Source organism: Corvus hawaiiensis, chromosome Z, assembly GCF_020740725.1.
Source record: "Corvus hawaiiensis isolate bCorHaw1 chromosome Z, bCorHaw1.pri.cur, whole genome shotgun sequence".
NCBI classification, from domain to species: domain Eukaryota; kingdom Metazoa; phylum Chordata; class Aves; order Passeriformes; family Corvidae; genus Corvus; species Corvus hawaiiensis.
In genome coordinates this window covers 48222397-48243218 of record NC_063255.1, presented here as the reverse complement: position 1 = coordinate 48243218, position 20822 = coordinate 48222397, and the positions used below count along the sequence as shown (strand labels likewise).

Below are 20822 nucleotides of genomic sequence, written 5' to 3'. Positions count from 1 at the left end.
CAGTAGAAAAGAGCAAGGGTTATGTTGGAATATCCAACTTTACTAAAGGATAGGTTGTTTGGGTTTGGTTTGGGAGTTGAGGTGTTACGGCTGTTGCATTTGTGGTGTTTGATGGTAATGTCTTTTCAGCTTTTTTGGGACAGAAGCAAAAGTAAAATTAAAGCATATCCACTTCACCTACTCAGAACACAGCCCTCACAAACTGTAACAGTCTTAAGTGTGAATGAGGGCTACGAGTGACTCCTCTGTCATCACATTTAAAACATGATTAATTTTAGAATTAGAAAATAATTATATACTGAAGTGGCTCCAGATTTTGCACTCTCTCTGATTTGGTGTTATTGAAGTTTAAACTAGCTTTTTAATTTAGGGGTGAACAGTCTCCTCAAAGTTTCAGATGGGCATAAGTCTTTTCAGTCTGTTTAAAGTGTTGTGAATCAGTTTTAGAGCTAAATTGAAAGCCAATAGCTGCAAGTAAGCTGCATGTAAGATTGTGGTAATTAACATAGCTTTCACTTGGGGAAAAAATATTTCTTTTGTATTCCTCACACAACATTGTAAGGCTGCAACACTCATACTGGTGAGAGATGAATAGTTAAAAATATTTTGCAGAGTGAATCACAGAGAAGATAACAATAAGTAGAATACAAAAGTAAATTTAAGATAAAAATAAATACTATAAAGACCCTGGTAAGCCTGGGCTAAAATATCTCTGTATTATGTATTTTTTTTATTTTAAGCAGACATCTCTATAATATATTTTGAGGGGACCTGTACAACATGATCTACGAAAAAGTGTCTCTGCCCATGGCAGGGGAGTTACAGCTAGATGACCTTAAGGTCCCTTACAACCCAGGCCATTCTGTGGTTCTATGAAGTGAGAAATGGCAAGATCTTGCAGAACAGTTTTGAAACAAGTAAAGAGATCACAAAAGCAGAGATATCTTGAATTAGCGACTAGACACTGCGTTTGGCAACGTACCGTAAATTTTACTCAAATTAGCTAAATCAGCTAAAATCGTGTGCTTTAAATGAACTCAAATCATCATAATGTGAAAAACACACCTCTAAGGCTTAGGCTACCCAGCTCCAAGTGAAGACCCCTACCCACTGAACATCTGCAATAAACATAAATTACATTGTACCTTTACATCAAAGTATGCAAAAAATTGTCCAACAGCTATTAAGTAGGCATGTATTTAGAAATTAGATAACTGCATACTTACATATTCTGAAAGTATAATCAATGCTTCTTGGCTGTAACCAGGTGTGTTGGCTTTGTGTACTTAGCACCCAGCACACACCTCTGTGCAAACATGTCAAATCTAATAAACTCCATGTGTGGATTGGCACCCTGGGCGAAAGAATCCTGTCTTGGGGCAACAGTGCCAGGTGTGAGAAGAAAGTTTCTTGAAAGTGGGACTGCGCCAGTGCAAGTGTATGTTCAGTAGCATTCTTTATTAGTGTTTGACGAGATCTTGCCCATGCTTCTACAGTAGAGAGAGTTTCTTAGCTCTCTCTGCAGTGGACAGTGGGAATTCTTGGTGGCTGTGAGTTACATTTTAATAGCTGTTCTAAATTATATAGTGGGGAACACTGTCACATCGATGAGCCAAGTGTTTGAAAGCTTCCCCTCACCTTACATCTTTAAGTGTTAATTCTTTTAAAGAAGGCTGAGGTTGTGGAGAACATGATGGTAATGCCAATAGAGTAGAACTCTTTACTCCATCTCTGAGATTCAAGTAAATCTGTTTCCTGTGGGACCTACAGAGTAGTTACCACAAAAGGCAAAGTGCATAGAGAAGAGGCCCTGGCCATACTTCCTTTATTGTCTTTTCAGAGTATGTCTGCACCAGTGCATTAGCTCAGGTCAGTCAGAGAATTTGTAAATTCCTTACAAAAGGAATTTAATGTGCCCTATATGTCTGTTTAACGTGCAGGGTAGGAGGCAGTGATGGGGGCACTGGCAGCACAGGGGTGGGAGTGGGAGCTGTTGAGATTTGTGTCCCCTTCTCAAGAGAGGGTCCAGGACCAGGAATAAGGGAGAGGAGGTGCAGGTCTCAGCACTCCCTCTCCTCTTCTCCTTCTCTGTTACATAGCTTTTTCAGTGCTGCTGAAGCCATTTCACCTTGTTTTCTGCCTCCCTTTCCCAACCGTCTTTGATTCCCTTGTGCGAGAGCAGTCTGTTGCTGTCTGGTGGCTAGTAACAAATTTTCTCCCAGTTTCTTACTAGAAGCAAAACCTTTTGGCTTTGGAAATAATAACTTGCCTGAAAAATGCCAGTTACACATAACATAATATTAAATTTTGGTTTTATGCTGCTTTTTTCTTGTGTTTTTAGGATGAATTGCAAAATAAGAATTACAACTGATTAGACAATAATGCTAGTAAAATATCATTTGAAAATCTATCTCTACTACTCAGCATTGAAATAGCTTTTATTCTGTTGAAATAGTTACCTTGCAGTTGCTCCCAACTGAACCATCCCAAGTATCCAAAGTCATCTTGTTACATGTGGTCTCTGTTTTCATGAAGTGGTACAGTCCAGGATGGGCCTATAAAATACCATAAGGAAAAATAATAATTTTAGCACAGCTGTATCAATCCCCTGCTCATTTCTGTTATTTGTATTGTGGGACTAGTCAGCATTTAGCTATCATTTTAGGTTCTCAGTTGACATTCAGTGATCTTTGTGAGTTCCTTCCAACTCAGGATATTTTATGTTTTTGTGATTATTTGGTGTATAAGTACTTTGTTTTAACTCTGATTATTATTTTAAAATAGATGAAAGTAGATAAGTGGCTAATTTGGTATTGCTTCAGTTGACAGAGAGATTATTAATAATCTCTCTCACTGCTTTCTCCTTGTAGATCATTGTGTTGTAAAATCTTTGCTGGAGGGAGGGGCCCTCCAGAGGTTTGACTGTTTTAAGAGTGCTTACCCAGCTGCCAGGAAGCTAATGCCCAGTGGTGTGTCAGGACAAACTTAGGCACAGTTGAAGAGATCCCATCTTTTTGCTTAACTGTTGCACAAATATAGCTCTTGGCAAAGCTTTTTTCCAAAGCTTCCTGCTGACCAAGAATTTAGAAGGTTAGCAGAGTTATGCAGTAGCTCAGTTTGATGAGGAAAGCTGAGCAGGATGCCTTCAGTTTAACCGTAATGAGTGAAGGGAAAAGTCATTTGTTTGCCTCTTGACTAAAAAAAAAAAAAAAAAAAAATTTGCTGTAGTATAAGATCTTGTGATGTTTCAGTATTTCTATTTTTTTCCTCTTTTTTTAGGGTCCGGGTATATCTCATCCCTATGATAGTGGACACATAGCAATGACTTACACAGGACTATCATGTCTGGTTATTCTTGGGGATGATTTAAGTCGAGTAAATAAAGATGCCATACTGGCAGGACTGAGAGCTCTCCAGCTGGAGGATGGAAGGTAAAAGATACTTTATATTCTGCAGCTTTCACAACCCACATGTGGAATGAAACATAAGAAACATGTTATTTTAAAAAGTAGCTATAATCTTTTTGTTCTATAAGCAAATAGTTTGGTTGGCAACTGTATCAGTCATAGAACATATGCCAATATGTATGCTGGCTTCTTGCAAGTTGTTAAGTCATCAGAGGATACTGACTGACTAGTTCTTTGAACGAAATGGAGGCTTGCCAAGCAGAAGAAACAATTAAAGGTTTATTTATTGTCACAGGTAATTCAACCTTTTACGTATTTTTGTATATCTTAGAATCATCTAGGTTGAAAAAGACCCTAAGATCATGAAGTCCAGCTATTAACCCAGCACTGCCAAATCCAGCACTAAACCATGTCCCTAAACACCACATCTACATGTCTTTTAAATACCTCCAGCCATGGTGACTCCACCATTTCCCTGGGCAGCCACTTCCAGTGCTAGACAACCCTTCTGATGAAGAAATTTTTCCTTATACCTAGTCTAAACCTCCCCTGGTGCAACTTGAGGCCACTTCCTCTGTCCCACTTGGGAGAGGAGACCAACCCTTCCCACAGCCTCCTTTCAAGCAGTTGTAGAGAGTGGTAAGGTGTTCTCTCAGTGTTCTTTTCTCCAGGCTGAACACTCAAAGGTGCCTCAGCTGCTCCTCATCAGACTTGTGCTTCAGACCCTTTCCCAGCTCCACTGCCCTTCCCTGGACATGCTCCAGCACCTCAGTGTCTTCTTTGTTGTAAGGGGCCCAAACTGAACACAGCACTCGAGGTGTGGCTTCACCAGTGCCTGATACAGGCGGATGGTCACTGCCCTGGTCCTGGTGGCCACTTTCTGATACAAGCATCCAAATCAGGGCATCCTTCATCATCTTAGGAGTATCTGAGATTGTGCCAAAAGAGCCCAGGTGCAATACTTGTAAAATGTTCATAGAGTTTGGTGAGATTGTGACAATAAGAAATGAAACGCTCATTTACCATTTGTATTAGAAATGGTAGTATTAGCAATTACTTTTATACATACCTGGGAAACTGGTCCTGAAGTTGCAGTAAGGAAGGAAAGCCTTGTGAGCTATTAGGATTTCTAGAAAGTCAAAGAATTCTGCCCAAAAGAGTAAATGGTAAAATGCTGAGTCATATATCTGTATCTACACTAATAGGAGAAAGACCGTAAGCATAAACATCTTGGAATAAATAAACACCAGTGTCATTACATTGCTGGAAATAGTTACCCAGGCCCCTAAATGTTAATAGTTCTATTCATTTTCCTTGGCTTAGAATCACATCTTCTATGAAGAAAATCTAGTGTAGCTTTGGGTTATATTTATGAGACTACTGGAAACTAATCTTCAAAGAAAACACTGCGCAATTCCTTGAACTGCATTTCATATTTTCTGGTGTAACAGCCGAAACAGTGTCTAAAGACAGAAATGTTTCTTTCAGTTTCTGTGCAGTGCTGGAAGGAAGTGAGAATGATATGAGGTTTGTGTACTGTGCTTCCTGCATCTGCTACATGCTTGATAACTGGTCAGGCATGGATATGAAGAAAGCGATAGACTACATTAGAAGAAGTATGGTGAGTGTTCACAAAATGTTATTTCTTTCTATGCTTTAAGGCTTATAGCTTTTCTTCTTAACTGTGGCTAAAATAATCTCTGTCCAAACTGAAGTATTCTGGTAATTTCTTTATTTTTCCTTCCTGCTCTAGCAAGTTGAGAATTACAAAGTACATTGTTTTTTTGCATATGTATTTTCATGAAATGTGTGTGCTAGCAAGATAATTTTATTTGCTGTGTTTGCTCACTGCAAATTAAATTTAAAATCCTCTTTATTTTAAATAATTAAAAAATCAAAAGCAAGTTTTTGGAAACTGAGGTGTGATGTTTGCATAACTTAGAGAAGGTGCGTAAAGCACTGTATCAGTAAAATCCTCATGTTTCATTGAGCTGTAGTTCTGCTTTTTAAAAGATGTACTGATTCAAATAAGCTAATTATTGACACCAGTTCATGCTTAAGTGTTTCCAGTCATGCACTCCATTATTTATTTATTAGATAACTTGGAGTGAAGAAAAATATTCATGAGTATGTACACATCTTTTTTTCTGTGTCTGTGCAAGTTGTCTTCATATTTGGTTGGAGTAAAGGAGCTTTCCATTTTTTTTAATGTTGTTTCATTAGTTTGAGTTACATTTTCCAACATTAAAATACAATTTTTTAAAGAAGCTGAGCAAGCTTGAAAATTGCAGTTCCCTGAGTGTCAGTAAACATAGGGTAAAGAAGACCCAAATTTATGATGACACACAACTTCTGTTGTAAATGAGTATTTTCAGTAGTTGCTGCCAGCAGCAAGATTGTAAAATATATGTGAGAAACAAGCTTAAAAAAAGACTTTAAAATCTCCTGCTTCAGACCAAATTGTTTTTTATTTGTTGTTTATTTTTAAAGGAGGTAGTTGGATGCCTTAATATTTCTTACTGTTCACCTCAAGAAGCTTTCTGGCACACTGCCATGGTCCTGGACAGACAAAGGTGATCAAGGCCAGGGCTCAGTCATACAAGGATATGGACCTGCAGTCTGCTCACACCCTAGTGACACTTTTTATCCCCTTTTCCCCTCTGTTTTCACTTACTTGTTCTTCCCCAGTCTACTTTGATTTTCGCTTTCTTACCATTGGTCCTTTCCCTAGCCATGCCATGGTAAGTCGTGCACACCTCTACATTCCCCAGAGAACAGTCCATAACAAGGGCGTTTTCTGTACAATCCTTGAATCTTCCTCCCCTGCATCCCATAAGAGCCCTTCTCCTGTAGTTGGTAGCTCACCTTACTCAGCACGGGTTCTCAGGATGAGAATATCCCTACTGAATCCTCTCAGTGGGTTTCACCCAAGGACAGTGATTTATCCATTCTCTTTTCACAGTCTGAGGGAGGAGCTTAGGCAGACTGCTTGCTCAAACTGATTAGGTCAGGAGAATTCTTCCTCCTCTGACCCTTTCTGGACCTTTGTGTTTACTGAGATCAGTCTTTAGTCAGATAGCTTTGCAGAGATACAAAAGGAGAATCAAGTATTACAAAAGAATACAAAAGAAAACACAGGAGCAAAATCCTCATTGTAGTTCTGTACATCACTGTTTGTTAGTTAACCTTGTGAATATCTGAGTGCAGTTTTCATCGCAAAGGAAATGGTGGAACTAGGAAGGGGCAAAGAAAGTTGAGTTGAATGGTGAAAGGTATGAACCAGATTGTGTAAAAGGAGTATTTAATGTACTAGGAGTCTTTGTTCTGGACATGAGATTGTTAAGTAGAGTGTGACAGAGGTGTGTAAGGTAACAAGTAGCACTGAAAAAATAAAGGGAGCAAGAAGCAACTATTTCTTTCTAAGACAGAACTAGAGAGCATCAGGTGAGGCCTTTAATAGCACAGGCAAGTGGAGATTTTTAAAGTTTAGATCTTTGAAATGATACTGGAGATTTATTGTGTAGTGTGATCTTGAACCAGATTTATACTTTGCTTCTAGATCTTAGCATTAATTGTTGTACCTGTAAATTCCAATCATTATGCCCTTATTGGAAAAATTGATACCACTTAAAAAAAAAAGAGTAATTGAAGCCTGAACAGGGCAAGACATCTTGGAAGGCCTCATATTAATATTTCAGTTCACCAGTAAAGTAGACCTGGAGTCATGGCATGGTCAAAGTTCGGAAGACACTGATCACAAAAGATTGTGTCTTTTCCTGGCTAGCTCAGAGAGTAACTTAGATCCTATAAGCAGTGTTCTGCAGGCAGCAGTCATCCTAGCATTCAGAAATGTGCAGCAAGACATGCTGTATTTTTGTCCAGGTTTACTGTGAATTTGTAGGTTAACTATACACTCTGTTCAGTAGAACTTCTTTAAACCACTAGTGTGCTTTGAATTCACTGCAGAGTTGGCATGCACATGTACACTAGTTCTGTCTGTGTTTTCTGGGTTTGCACTCCTTGGTCAGACCAGTATTTCTGTGAATTAACTCAGTTGCAAGGTGTCTGGCAATTCTAGGAAAAGACACAAAACCTTTGCATCTGGCTTGGTCACATTTAGAGCTGCAGATGTGTCTGAAGAAGTCTCAGACATTCAGGGACTAGCCCATTGTGAAAATCATTTCACAGCAGTGCTTATTCCTTCCTTTCATTCATCTCTTCACCACTTTCCTTGAGATGTATTTCGGTTCAATTACCTATCACAGGAGCCAAGTATTTCTTAAAGTGTATCTCATAAATACAATGGATGTGACATGTGACATCCAAGAATGTTAGCTTGATTTCTCCCATTAAGATTTTGTAGATGGTGCTAAAACTAACCTATAAAATGGAACAATACAAAGTAAATTCTATTTGAGATTATTTTGTTACTCCTTGTGTAACTAATTATACAATGAATATAGCTATAGGCTTTATTTTAAATGCTTATTCCTGTTTTGCTACAATGTCTCTGCATTCTGGCACTTTTGTTATGGAATTATTATTGTTACTGTGGAAGAAAAGAGATTGCACTGCTCAGTACTAAACTGCTTTGACAGAAAGGTGTGGTTTTGATTTGCTGTTGTCTGTCACTCATTCGCACCTAGATGAAGCATGTGGCAGTTAACAGAACTCTTCTCAGTTTTTCAAATTGGCATACATGTGAAGTGCAACTAATCTGGATTGAGAGTAGCATGACTGGTTAAACACAGTAATCTTTGTAATAAGATTGTGGATTTTTTCGCTTATTCTTTGGAATTTGTTGCCTTTAGTGATACAGTATAAGAATTGTGACATACAATTCAATACAGATGAATGAGAGAGTGTATTTGTGTAGTTGGGCGTGTCAAGGACAGCAGAAGATTGGAACATAAACAACGTTTAAAATGTTAAAAGGAATTGAATCTTCATACAGAATAAATAGCCCTGTTGTTGTCATTGGACTAAAATGTGTTTATACAATGCTGATCACAAAAATAGTGCTGGGCCACTTTTATTCTCAGTAAAATACACACGATTTTTATCAGTGTAGATTGAGTCTTGTCTTTCAAAACTCAGATATATCACTAATCAAAAGGCAACTAGGATGCTGAGATTTTGAATGACTTCCAGAGACTCAATAACACTGCTTTTTACAACAATGCTTGGTTTTCTTAAAGTAGAGAAATTGCAAAAAGCTTTAAAAATATCATCTGCTTTTTCTAGTATAGTCTTCTTCAAATGCAGTTATATTGGTCTGTTGATATATTTAAGCTGGTTGTAAAACTTGTAGACTGTGAAGTGAAGATTTTGCTCAACTGGGTTTACACGTTTCCTGAGGATAGTATTTAATTATGCAGTTCTCATGTTGCAGTAATCAAGAGCTCCTTTTGCATACGATTTCTTGAGTCTTTTCAAAAGGACAAAGAAATAAAAGTATTCCCTAGTTCTTTAGTGCACACAAGTCCCCAAAGAGCAGCTGCTGTCTGTAAATAAATAGGCATCAGTTAGCCAAGGGTCAGCTACTATCTATAAGATTTTGAAGCTAATTGTACAGCCCAACATAGTAGTGTCTGGGATGCACACTTAACAGCTTTTCTCCAGAGCTAATTACTTTGTCATACATAAAGCAAGCCACCTCCTTTTACAATTGCTGTTTGTAGAGTTAATTAGCTTTGCCAGCATAGCTTTGCTAATCAGCTTGCCTTTTCTTAGCAATTAATGCGTCTGTGGAGTGTGGCAGCACATTTGTATTGCATTCTCAAAAGGCAGTGCAAAAGGAAGAGCTTACACTGTGTGCTTTAACATTCAGAAATTCATAGACATTACTTAAAATTTACTAGTTCAAGCTTGAGAAATCAAGCTGTAGCTTGAAGTGTGTGTATCAGATATTAGTCTTTTTAGTTGCTTCAGCTTGCAGCAACAACTCAAAACTAGGAATACAGTTTTAATGTAGCTTCTGTGTCTACTTCTGCTTATTTTTTTCTTAATGTCAGCTTTAAAAGCAGATACACAAAGTAATCCTTAGGTAATTTCTAAAGACAGGATAGTCCTGTAGCCATTCTTTGGTAAGGACTGTGGGAATCATTAGTGGTTTGTCAAGGTATCCTGTATCTACTAGCCACTGCTTTAGAGAAAACATGAGAAATTCATAGTCAGCACCTGGAGGATGGGGGGGGAAAGATTTTTGCTGCTTTTTAACTGCCTGATCAGATATTGATCCAATCATTAATTGAGCAGTTGATTTAGAATATGTAAGACCTATGTAATTTAACTTCAAAAGTTATACCTCATTGCTCCTACTAAACCATTTGGTATTTGTTCAGAGATAATTTAGTAAGTATTCTATGAACTCTTGTAAAATAAACATTTTCTACTTTATGAATAACTTCCGATATGATCCTTTGTTTCTTTTGAAGTAAAATGATTTAATGGATTTTTAGGGAAGAAAGATTATTGTTCTTACATATACATCTGTTCCTGGATTACTCATGACAGATGTGAACTGTCATATTCTTGGTGCTTTGTCAGACTTGAGTTTCTCCTTATGTTGCACATAACAGAGTGATTTTTCAGCACTGTAACGGTTCTTTTTAACAGTAATATTTTATAGGCAAATTTAAGTTTATTCCGATGTATAATTTTCTTCTTGCTTCTAGTTCCCTTCTCATTTTTTTAAAAGCCTGATGTACATGCTTCTTACTAAAGTGTTGCTTGGATTTGAGTATTCTACAGCAGTAGTACCTTGCACTTTGCCTTTTTTAATGTTAAACTGCTCTTAGATTAGAGAGAGATTAAATTATCTATTTAATTTTGTTTTGTTTTGATTACACATCCTTTTTTTTTTTTATACCTGCATTACATGCTTTTTTTTTTTTGGCAAAGATATGTTTTTCCACTTTCAGGTTTCTAACACATGTCACAACTAAAATTAATTCCATGAAAGGCATAAAAACTGCCTGCATTGAAACAGGGCTGATTTGTTAACTGTTTTGTGCCAAGAACTTTGGAGGTTCAGAATTTAATGAGATTAAATTGTGGCTATGATCTGATGATAATTTTGTTAGTAAAGTAAGAAATTGTAATGTCTGTCAAAGTGACGTGGTTCTAAAGTAACTGGTTTGTGGGATTTTTTTTCTTCAGTCATATGATAATGGCCTGGCACAGGGAGCTGGACTGGAATCTCATGGTAAGAATGTTAAAAGTGTTCTACACCTTTCAGACCGGTATTGAAAATGCTGTAGAGGTGCAGGGTATGCCATACCTCTCCTTCTTTTCCGATTTTTAAGTAAGTGATATGAGGAGGAGCACATCCAAAACATGCCTCTAAATATCACTTCTTCTTCTTCCTTTAGCTAGCTTAATATCTGAACAGATGGGCTCTTAATATATCACCTCCATTAATCTTACCTCATGAGTGTTTTGTTGAAAGGTGTTGGCTGTAGATCTCAGCTGTTGCTGACAGAGCAAACTTTTTCCACACATGTCATTGTTACTCTGACGGTTTTATCTGCAAGAGATTTTGTGCAATGCAACTGATTATTTCCAATTTCAACAGCTTTGGTAAAACCTAGAAAGATTTCCTGTGATAGATACAGCATCTGTTGTGGGCTCAAATCTTGAAGCAACAATTAATTTTTGTAAAAAGTTGGTAGATCTGAAGACAGGAATCCCTAAGAGACTTAAAATACTAAGAAGGTATTTTTCAGCAAAATGTTTCTATGTTACGAAGCAGCAGTTTGCTTGTGACAGAGGAACTATTGACTTTCATGTGACTGATACTAAATCTAGTGCTGTGGTCTATTTGACAAGATGGTGATTGGTCAAAAGTTGGACTCAATGATCTTGGATGTCTTTTCCAACCTAAATGATTTTATGATTCTACAAAATATTTACTATCTTTATCCTTAGTATTGAGCTTTAATAGGATTTTGTGTGTTTCCTTCCTGCTGGATCAATAAAGCTGAAAAATTTAAATTACACCCCTTGGTATTAAAACAATTGGTTAACTAACTTTCTGTAGAGTGTTAGTGATAACAGATAGCAGTACTCCAGCAGCCTTTTTGTACTGCATTTCAGCATCAGAATGAAAATAACCTTACAGCTCCAGAGGTCTTCCAGCACCAGGGTATTGTAAGGAATTCTGGGGCCAAAGTCATGTGTTAGCAGCTTGCTTATGGTCTTTCCCAGCCTCTAATTTTATCATATCAAAGTATTAGTATTAGACTCAAAATAAATTTTGATGGGCTTTAAAAAGTGATGGCCGGCCTACACAAAGAACATGAGTTTATATTCTAATTTACCATGCAGTTTCCTTGACAGCAAAAAATTCCTTGGAAGCACAGTTTGTATATATTATGACCATGAGAGTCCAGGAGTCTTTTCACTGTTAACTCTGATTTTTTTTTTGAGTTTTATTTTTAATTTTTTTTCTCCTTCTGCTCACCAGACACTTCTGTCTGTTTATATCCTCTGAGGGATGGTGTCTGAGACTGGCTTTGGCATCTCTGCTTCAGTCTGATTGCTGGCATCCCAACGGCTTTCTTTTTTAAGTTACAAATGAAGAAATGTTTCTGTTCCAATGCCATTTACTTATTTCTGGACTGCTGTGTAATGTAAATTGCACAGCATTGAGAGAAAAAACAGCTTTAAGAAAATGATCTGGTTTATTTCTACAAGAGCTAGGCTGAGGGTTTTTTTCCCCCCTTTTGACATACCTGCTGAACTAGAGTCTTCTTACTTACTTGAATTTTAGACTTGAAGTTAACTTTTTCATACTTCTAAAAGTCCACTGATTTAATTGCTAATAACTTAGTTAAAGTTCTGACTGAGATCATACGTCTTCAGTGAAAATCTCTGCATCAAAGCATTGCAAACCCTGCTCTCTCTTCACAGGTGGCTCTACATTTTGTGGTATTGCATCTCTGTGTTTGATGGGCAAACTGGAGGAAGTTTTTTCAGAAAAAGAACTGAACAGAATAAGAAGATGGTGTATAATGAGACAACAGAATGGCTACCATGGACGTCCCAACAAACCTGTAGACACTTGTTATTCCTTCTGGGTGGGAGCAACATTGAAGGTAGTGTATAGAACAGCTATTAAGTATAGTTATTCACTTGTTTTGATTTCTTTAAGCACCATTTTCTCTGCTTGAAAGAGTTAGATATTTGACACAAGTGCACCAATACACGCCAATGTCTTTCATCTTGCAAAAATGCAGGAAATGGAGGTATACCAGATTAGTGCTGTCTGTGCTGTCGCTGCTTATCTCAAAAATAGGCACTAAATTCTAGTATTAAAAATATGCTAAGACTTAGTATATTACTGTAACGATCTAATTTCTTTTCAGCTCTTGAATGTATTCCAGTATACAAATTTTGAGAAAAACCGAAATTACATCCTGTCAACTCAAGATCGCCTTGTTGGTGGATTTGCCAAGTGGCCAGATAGCCATCCAGGTAATACAACTTTTCAAAATTACTGTGAGTGTGTTCTAAGTAAGAAATGCATTCCAGCAGTCAGACATGTGAGAGGTGTAAGGGAAATCGTACCCTTCCATAAAAGAAAAAAGATAAAAAAAGCCCTCAAAGTATAATAAGGTTTTCATTTTTGAAGTAGAAAGAGGGAGATGAAGTTTTTCCCTGTACAGCCACAGAGGAAGTGAACTGTTGTCGTTTAGATTACTATTAAAAGAGTATCACTGTCTATTTAGTATGTGTTTAACTGTTGTGCTTAAAGGGAATATTGTGCTGTAGGTATCTCTGTAAATTGAGTTTAATATATTAAAACATTTGTTTCTTTAGTAAATTAATCATTTCAGCTTATTGAGAAGTCATTGATATATGTAAAAACAGTCAACATTTACATAGTTCCGTACTGTCATTTGCAGATTATGGTTGTACGTATACATCTGAAAGTTAATTATTATGCTTTTGGAAGTGGATAATTTGAAGGAAAAATTCAAAAGGATGTTAAAATCTCTTCATTTTAAAAGTTGTTGGAATTCAGTTTGGGTATTGCAAACTTGTGAAAACAAAGCTTGTGCCAGTAGTGTTGCCCATGGGATTTTGTACAGGGAAGATAAACTGACCAAATAAGACAAAAATTTAGTCATGGTAAAGGAAGAGTCTGTTCAGAATCTGTGCCCTGTTATTTAATCCTTTCATAATTTCATTTTGAACAACAGTTCAGAATTTTTTGAGGTGAAACCACACTGACAACACCGTGCTTGTGATAGGTTTGCTTCTGCCACTTGCCTGAAAATCAGTTTAGGATTTCAGAGGAATTTTGGAGGAATTTTTGGAGGGAGTGTTTTGGTTTATCTTAATGAAAAATTTACCTTGTGAGTTGGAGATCAGAAAAGTCTGTTTCAAACACCTGTTGTGTGTGAAGTTCCTTATCCTGTCTTAAACTTAATTTCCTTTTATGACAAGGTTGCCTGCCTAGTTGACCAAGGGAAGCCAGTTGTGACCTAAGGCTTTCAATACTGTCCCTTCCAGGATCCTTCTGGACAAACTGTCCAGCACATGGCTGGGTAAACACATCATGTGATGGGTGACCAACTGGCTCATGTATTGGGCAAAAAGGATTTAGTGACACCAGACTGGTGACCTGTTACTAGTGGGGTTCCGCAGGGGTCTGTCCTCAGTTATGTGCTCTTCAACATTTTCATTAATGCCTTGGACACAGGACTGGAAGGAATACTAAATAAGTTCACAAACAACACTAAATTGGGAGTAGCTGTTGGCTACTCAAGGGCAGAGAAGTCTTGCAGAGTGTACAAATTGGAGATGAGCAATCACCAATCGTATGAAGTTGAACAAGGGCAAGTCCAGGGTGTGCATCTGGATAGACTGGGAAACAAGAGGCTGGAGAGCACCATTGCAAAAAGGGCCTTAGGTCTGGGTGTTCTGGTCAACGGAAAGTTGAACATGAGTGAGCAGTGCCCTGGCAGCCAGGAGAGCCACCCGTGTCCTGGGGGGCATCAGGCACAGCATCACCAGCCGGGCAAGGGAGGGGATTGTCCCGCTCTGCTCTGCACTGGGGCGGCCTCACCTCGAGTGCTGGGGGCAGGTCTGGGTGCCACATGTAACCCTGGTGTAAGGTGGACATCAGGAGCAGCATGGGATAGGAGAGTAAGAGTATCCCATTTTGGTAGCAGTCATCTCTTGATCAAGCTGCATGAATTCCTATCCTTAGGGTATCTCTCAGGAAGGAGGGAAGCTAGGAAAAGTAATGGCTTCTTCAATTTCTCTAAGTCTTGCTGTTGGCAGCTATTGGCACTAATTTTGTTGTTTCAGTAGTTAGCTGCTCATGGAGTAACCAGCCAAAAAATGCTTGCAAAAAAAAAAGTTTGCTTTCTGGACTGGTTATTTTCAGATGCTTAAATCCTTTTGCTTTTTTGGCTGTGGCACTCAGAAAAAATCAAGTAGTGCACAAGTTGTTACAAAAGAAATCTGGACTTTAGTTCATGCTGGTAGCTTTGGGCAGAAGTGTTTTCCTTCCATCAAAACTCAAGTTTAAAATAGCAGTTGATTATTTGTTTTCCTTGGCTATAATTACTTGGGGGTGTTTGAGTATAGGAGCACTTGGCTGTTACAGACTGAAATTTTATCTTTTTTTTTCTTTTCTGTCCTTCTTTCAGATGCTCTACATGCCTACTTTGGGATCTGTGGTTTGTCATTAATTGGAGAAGCTGGTATTTGCAAAGTTCATCCCGCCCTGAATGTAAGCACAAGAGCATCAGAGCGTCTTCAGCACCTTCATCAGATCTGGAACACACGGACTTTAAACAGCGTTCAGACGACACACACCTCTCTACATGACTGATTTAGACTTGAATTTAGTTCTGGTAGCATAATTGTAGCCCAGGGTTAAAAGCCATGTATAACCAATGTGCTCTTTTAAGTGCTGGAGTCATACAATCAGATCTGTGTTGCTGGCATCACTTTGATAGGGAGTTGCCTTCAGCAGGTTATTCTGCATTGTGAAAAGGGAAATGATTATATAGAAGTTTGTCACCGCAGACTGTAAATGGCTTTTCAGATGGCTTTACTTATAAGAAATCCCTTGAGGCATTTAAACTTCATTTTAATTTTATTTTTTTAAATTTGTGCATACTGTGTCAAAATATATAATGGGGAAGTATTTTCAAAATTGTTTACATATCATACAGTATAGCACAGAACATTGAAGTTCTTTATAATCTTACTGTTTGACATATTTTTGGGTAGAGAATCTCCCATATTAAGTCTCAGTTAAAAGTTACCTATTATCATCAGCTTTCAGATTCCATAAACTTTGTTTTTCACAAACAAATTAATTAAATACAAATAAAATTATTTTATTCAATATACTGGACTTTTAAAGTTGTGTGGCCTTACTAAATGGATTTCATAATTCTTCTGAGTAGGTTTTACACAGATGCAGTGGGTTGTTAGCCAGATAAAGAGTTTTCATCTGAAATAGTTTCTTCATGTGAAGCTTGCTAGGAGTGAAGGGATATTGATGTGTGTCAATAAGAGATACTCAACCCAGTCTTTTGGAAGCATAGCTGTGTGCAAGAGTAGCATTAGAACCCGCTTCCAAAGACAAACCTTTGCAATACATTGAAGTTGTTCAGCTTAGAGTAATGATGAACATTCTCAGCTTCTTTAGTGCTTTACTAGTGCCTTAATTTGTATGCTTGAAGTGCTGTTCAGAGTTGAAGCAAGTAACTTTGCAGCTGGTGTATTTGTGGCTGGTCAGTTTGTGCATTCACTAGATACCACGACATCTTTCTACTTGCCAGTCATTACCAGCACTTTTTTTTTCTAAAGGTTCCAAAGACAGCTGAAGACTTCTTAAAACAGATTAAGTGCACCATTTGCCACTGCTGAGCCCAAAGAGACAGGATCGTAGACCATTTTGGTCAGCAAAAAGAGCTTTGGGGATAAACACGATTCCTGTTTTGCAATGCAGGGCAAGAGAAAAGGGTAGTGTAGTTGTACCCCTAGCACACATGTTGCAGAGATCCAATAGGTATCTTTAGGCTACCAGAACAATCTCAGTGTCCAAACCTGTAGAAGCCTTCTTACCTAAATAAATAGTTTTTATTTCTATAGCAGATTAATTTACATGGCAGCATTGGGAGCATAACTAGCGTAGTGATCTGCTTGGAAAAGCCGAGGAGGAGCAGGGGACAGTAAGATGTATGATGTAGACATGTCCCAGGAGACAGTTTATTTGGAGGAGGAGAGACTAAATAGTTGGAAAAACTAGGAAGTCTGGAGGGGTGGAACCAAGAGAACTGTAGGGCTGTTACTGGGGAGGGGGAATGAGGTACTTGAGTAGGACTGTTGTAGAGTAAGAGAACTGGAAACTGGGAGATACTGAGGCTGGAAGCAAGAGCAAAGAATGTGGAGTAATAATGGAACCAAACTGGTTGAAAGGATCTGAGCTGCCTAGGGTAAGATTGGGGCGTGAAAGAAAGGTAATGACTCAAAGAACATGAGGGAGTTAAAGAGAGGAAGACAGAGCTTGGGAATTAGTTTTGCTGCTCACATGCTGAGATGACCAGAAATCCAGCCACAAGTAAAAAGAACTAGTGAGATACCTAAAAGAGAGGATCTCCCAGGCAGGGGGCTCACTACAGCAGTTCCTGTGGGAATCCCATTTTCCTGGAGGGACTTAACCAGATATTGGTCAGCAAAGGCTGAAGTAGCTTCCCTGAGCAGAAGTCTCTTGGGTCATGGGGGTCTACCTAGATGAAAACCCGTTTAAAACCAAACAAGAAAAATCTTGAAGTCAAAATTGTTCAAAATAGCACAGTATTTGCTTGTCTTTGCATCAGATGGTGGCCACAAATTGACTCATGCTAGGGTAGGATGGGTTTCTGGAACACGGTGTAGTTGCAATGAAGATGAGATGTAATTGTAGCTGCCCATCCCCACTACTGCTCTGCCTTGCTGGTGAACTATCTTTGAGATTTTTAGCATTTACTACATGCCCTAGTAGAGGGAGTAGCTTTGAATTTCAGAAGAGTTGAATAAGGTGTTCTTAGTCTCTGCTGGGAAACAGCCTAAATATTTGTTCTTACTTAGCTTCATAAAAAATGATGTATTTGATTGTCGTGAGGCAAATCCATGCTTGCAAAATCCTAAACTATGGTTCCTGAGTTGCCCTACATGTGACCAGGTTCTCATCTGTGAGGGACATCTGGATCCCTCAGCAGAAAATAAGGGGGTAACAGTGAAAAATCATATTATGTGAACAAGAATTTAAATTCTCATGGCAAGTAATTTAACAGTTTTCTGCCTCAAAAAGCAGATAATATTTCTTGCTTTGCTTTCTGTATCTGTAAGCTACCCTGGGTTCTTTATATTTTACATTTTTGTCTCCTTGGATTTTACATTTCATGTCTCCTTGGCCCCCAGTTATTCTACATCTTTTCAGGCTGCATGTTGGCTAGCAGAGCTAGCCTTTCCTAAAGGTTGCACGAGGTGTATTTGTTTCTCATTAACTCCCAAAGTTTGATGAAGGCAGCAAAATATGTATGCCTTCGCCTCAAGCTGAGTGTCTAATTACTCTAATTGGTTTGAAATCTTTAATCTTTTTTAAGTTGACAAAAATCTGTATTAATAACCAACTCTGCATTCATGATTAGCCATTCTAAATTCCCCAACTGATGTCAGGCAAACAAATGATGAATATTGAATGTTCCTGTGTAGCAGACATCTGGATTCTGACTGTGTTGAATTGCTTCTCTGATTTTTGTGGGTTTTTATGTCTTCTGACTGGAAAAATGTTAAATGAGAAAACAATGGACAAGAGTTTCACAGAAGTCCATAACCTAAAATCATTTTTAAAGGGGATACATCAAAATACAGCTAAAATTTAAATGTGAACTGTGAAGTTTAAATGTAGCTAGAAAAAGCAAACCATGTGATTATTACCTACCTCTAATAATTTTGTGTTAACCACAACTTTACATTGCTGAAACTGAACTTACATAAGAAATTAATGCATTAAATCGCTTTACCATGTGCTTGAGGATGTAAAACCTCTTGGCTATCAGGCTGACAAACGTGTGTGCCTCTATCCTATCTGAAACACTCTCAAACTCTATGTGTGGCCCAAGTTTCTCTTCCAGAAAAACGGGTTTAAAATGGTATGTTGAACAAAGGAAGTCAAATGTGTGTTTTCCATAGGATCTGAGGATTGGGGATATAAACATTGTCACTAGGGCTTTCAGGCCTGCTTGATTTGTACATAGCTGCTGGCAGATATGATAACACCATTTTGGAAGGCTGCTGCTAAGTATGTTTGTATTTATGAATTTTCATCTTGAGAACTGTTTTTTCTAAATGGAACAATCATTATCACTGAAAAAAAACTAGCAAGTAAGTTGGGCATTGCAGAAATATGTATTCTGAAGCACATAGTAAGAGTACCTTGCTCCATGCTCTAATGCCCAAGGTAAAAAAACAACCTGAGAGGAGCAGAAGAAGCTACATCAAATGTGCTTTCTCCATGGATGGCAGTATAAAAATTAAATACTTTGTAGAAACTGTTGTGTTCCCTGAAAAATACATTTCAACTTTGTACCGAGTAAGCCATTCAGTATGGGGTTGCCTAGTGTAGAAGGGGAGAAACAGTGATTTCCAAAGTCAAAGCCTTTGTGGACAGCCCATCTCCTGGGATTTTGGAGAAACCTTGCTATCAGTGTCCCTGTGGGGGTGAAAGAGATGTCAGGACATGCATGAGAAGCAGAGAGAGCCTAGGTAAGAAGATGCTATTGCTGCAACCAAAATTTGAGACATCTCCAAAATTTGTCAGTTGAATGAGATTATTGGTCTGTTTAGGTTGATGTTTAATATTGTGGTGGTTCTGAAAAGCTCTTTTTTTGCTGTTGCAAGAAAAGGCTACTTAACAAGTTTTCCTCATTTCAGACAGTATCGGGTGAAAAAGAAGAAAGTCTCAACATCTTTATACTAAATGGTTATTAAATTACTCCACTGAGTGGTTACAGTGTGTTGTAGATTTACACTTTTCATTCACCATTTTAAAGCTTTTGTGTTCCTGGTCTCTATTTGCCTGATTGGTTTCTGAGTTTAATAAAATTCAATGAACTGTTGGGAAACCAAGGGAAAACTGTAATTTCTTTTGAACTGTAGCTCTTGTCATGTCTTTTTTTCCAAATTATATGTTCTGGGTGAGGAGCTGTCTTCCTGAGGGCCCAGAGAATGATAACCTCCAAAGGTTTTCAAGCTGAACCCACTAAAGGCAGCAAACCCTGACACTACTACTTTATTTTTGAGGCTCTGGAAAAGTGCCTTATTTGATAACTACATTGTAAGGACATAGAATCGTAGAGTGGTTTGGGTTGGAAGGGACCTTAAAGATCATTTGTTCCACCCCCCCTGCCATGGGCAGGGAGACCTCCCACCAGATCAGGTTGCTCAGAGCCTAGTCCAGCCTGGGTTTGAAGACTTCCAGGGATGGAGCATTCACAACTTCTCTGGGCAAACCAGTTCCCAGTGCCTCACCACCCTCACAGTGAAGAATTTCTTCCTCATGTCTAATCTAAATCTACTCTCTCAGTTTTAAGCCATTCCCCCTTGTCCTGTCATTACATGCCCTTGCAAAAAGTCCCTCTCTGATGTTTTTGTAGGGTCCCTTCAGATACTGGAAGGTGCTAGAAGGTATCTCTAGAGCCTTCTCCTTCCCAGGTTGAACAACCTCCTCTCAGCCTGTTTCCGTAGGAGGGATTTTCCAGCCCTCTGATCATCTTCATGGCCTCTTCTGGATGCACTCCAAAAGGTCCATGTCCTACTTATGTTGAGGATCCCAGAGCTGGACACAGCAATCCACATAGGATCGCACCAGAGCAGAGCAGAGGGGCAGAAGCTGCCCACGCTGCTTTGGATGCAGCCCAGGACACGTTTGGCTTTCTGGGCTGTGGGTGAGTGCTCATGGCTGAGTGATGTCCAGACTCTCACCCACCAGCACTCCCAAGGCCTTCTCACAGGGCTGCTCTGAATCCAGTCATTGCCCAGCCTGTACTCATGTCTGCAGGACCTTGCACTTGGCTGTACTAAACTTCATGAGGTTTCCACAAGGCCCCTTCTCAAGCGTGTCCAGGTCCCTCTGGATGCCATTCCTTCCTTCCAGTGTGTGGACAGCACCACGCAGCTCGGTGTCATTGGCACGCTTGCTGAGGGTGCACTCAGTCCCACTGTCCCTGCTGCCCACAAGGATGTGGAGCAGTGCCAGTCCCAATACCAGCCCCTGAGTAAGGCTGCTCATCACTGGTCCCTGTTTGGACGTTTAGTGTTGACCACAACCCTTTTGAGTGAGACCATTCCTTATCCATCAAATGGTCCACCCTCTCCAGTTTAGAGCAAGGATGTCATATG

The 20822-nt window shown here is 38.8% G+C and overlaps 1 protein-coding gene across 1 annotated transcript in view; it reads left to right on the top strand.

Annotated features, from left to right (window-relative positions):
• PGGT1B (protein geranylgeranyltransferase type I subunit beta) overlaps positions 1 to 19546 on the top strand; it is a 35965-nt gene extending 16419 nt beyond the window's left edge. The window contains 7 exon segments of the mRNA XM_048291073.1: positions 3280 to 3431; positions 4896 to 5028; positions 10569 to 10614; positions 12321 to 12505; positions 12776 to 12884; positions 15071 to 15205; positions 15208 to 19546. Coding sequence (XP_048147030.1) covers positions 3280 to 3431; positions 4896 to 5028; positions 10569 to 10614; positions 12321 to 12505; positions 12776 to 12884; positions 15071 to 15205; positions 15208 to 15251 — 804 coding nt within the window. The 3' untranslated portion in view covers positions 15252 to 19546.
• Positions 19547 to 20822: the final 1276 nt, after the last annotated feature.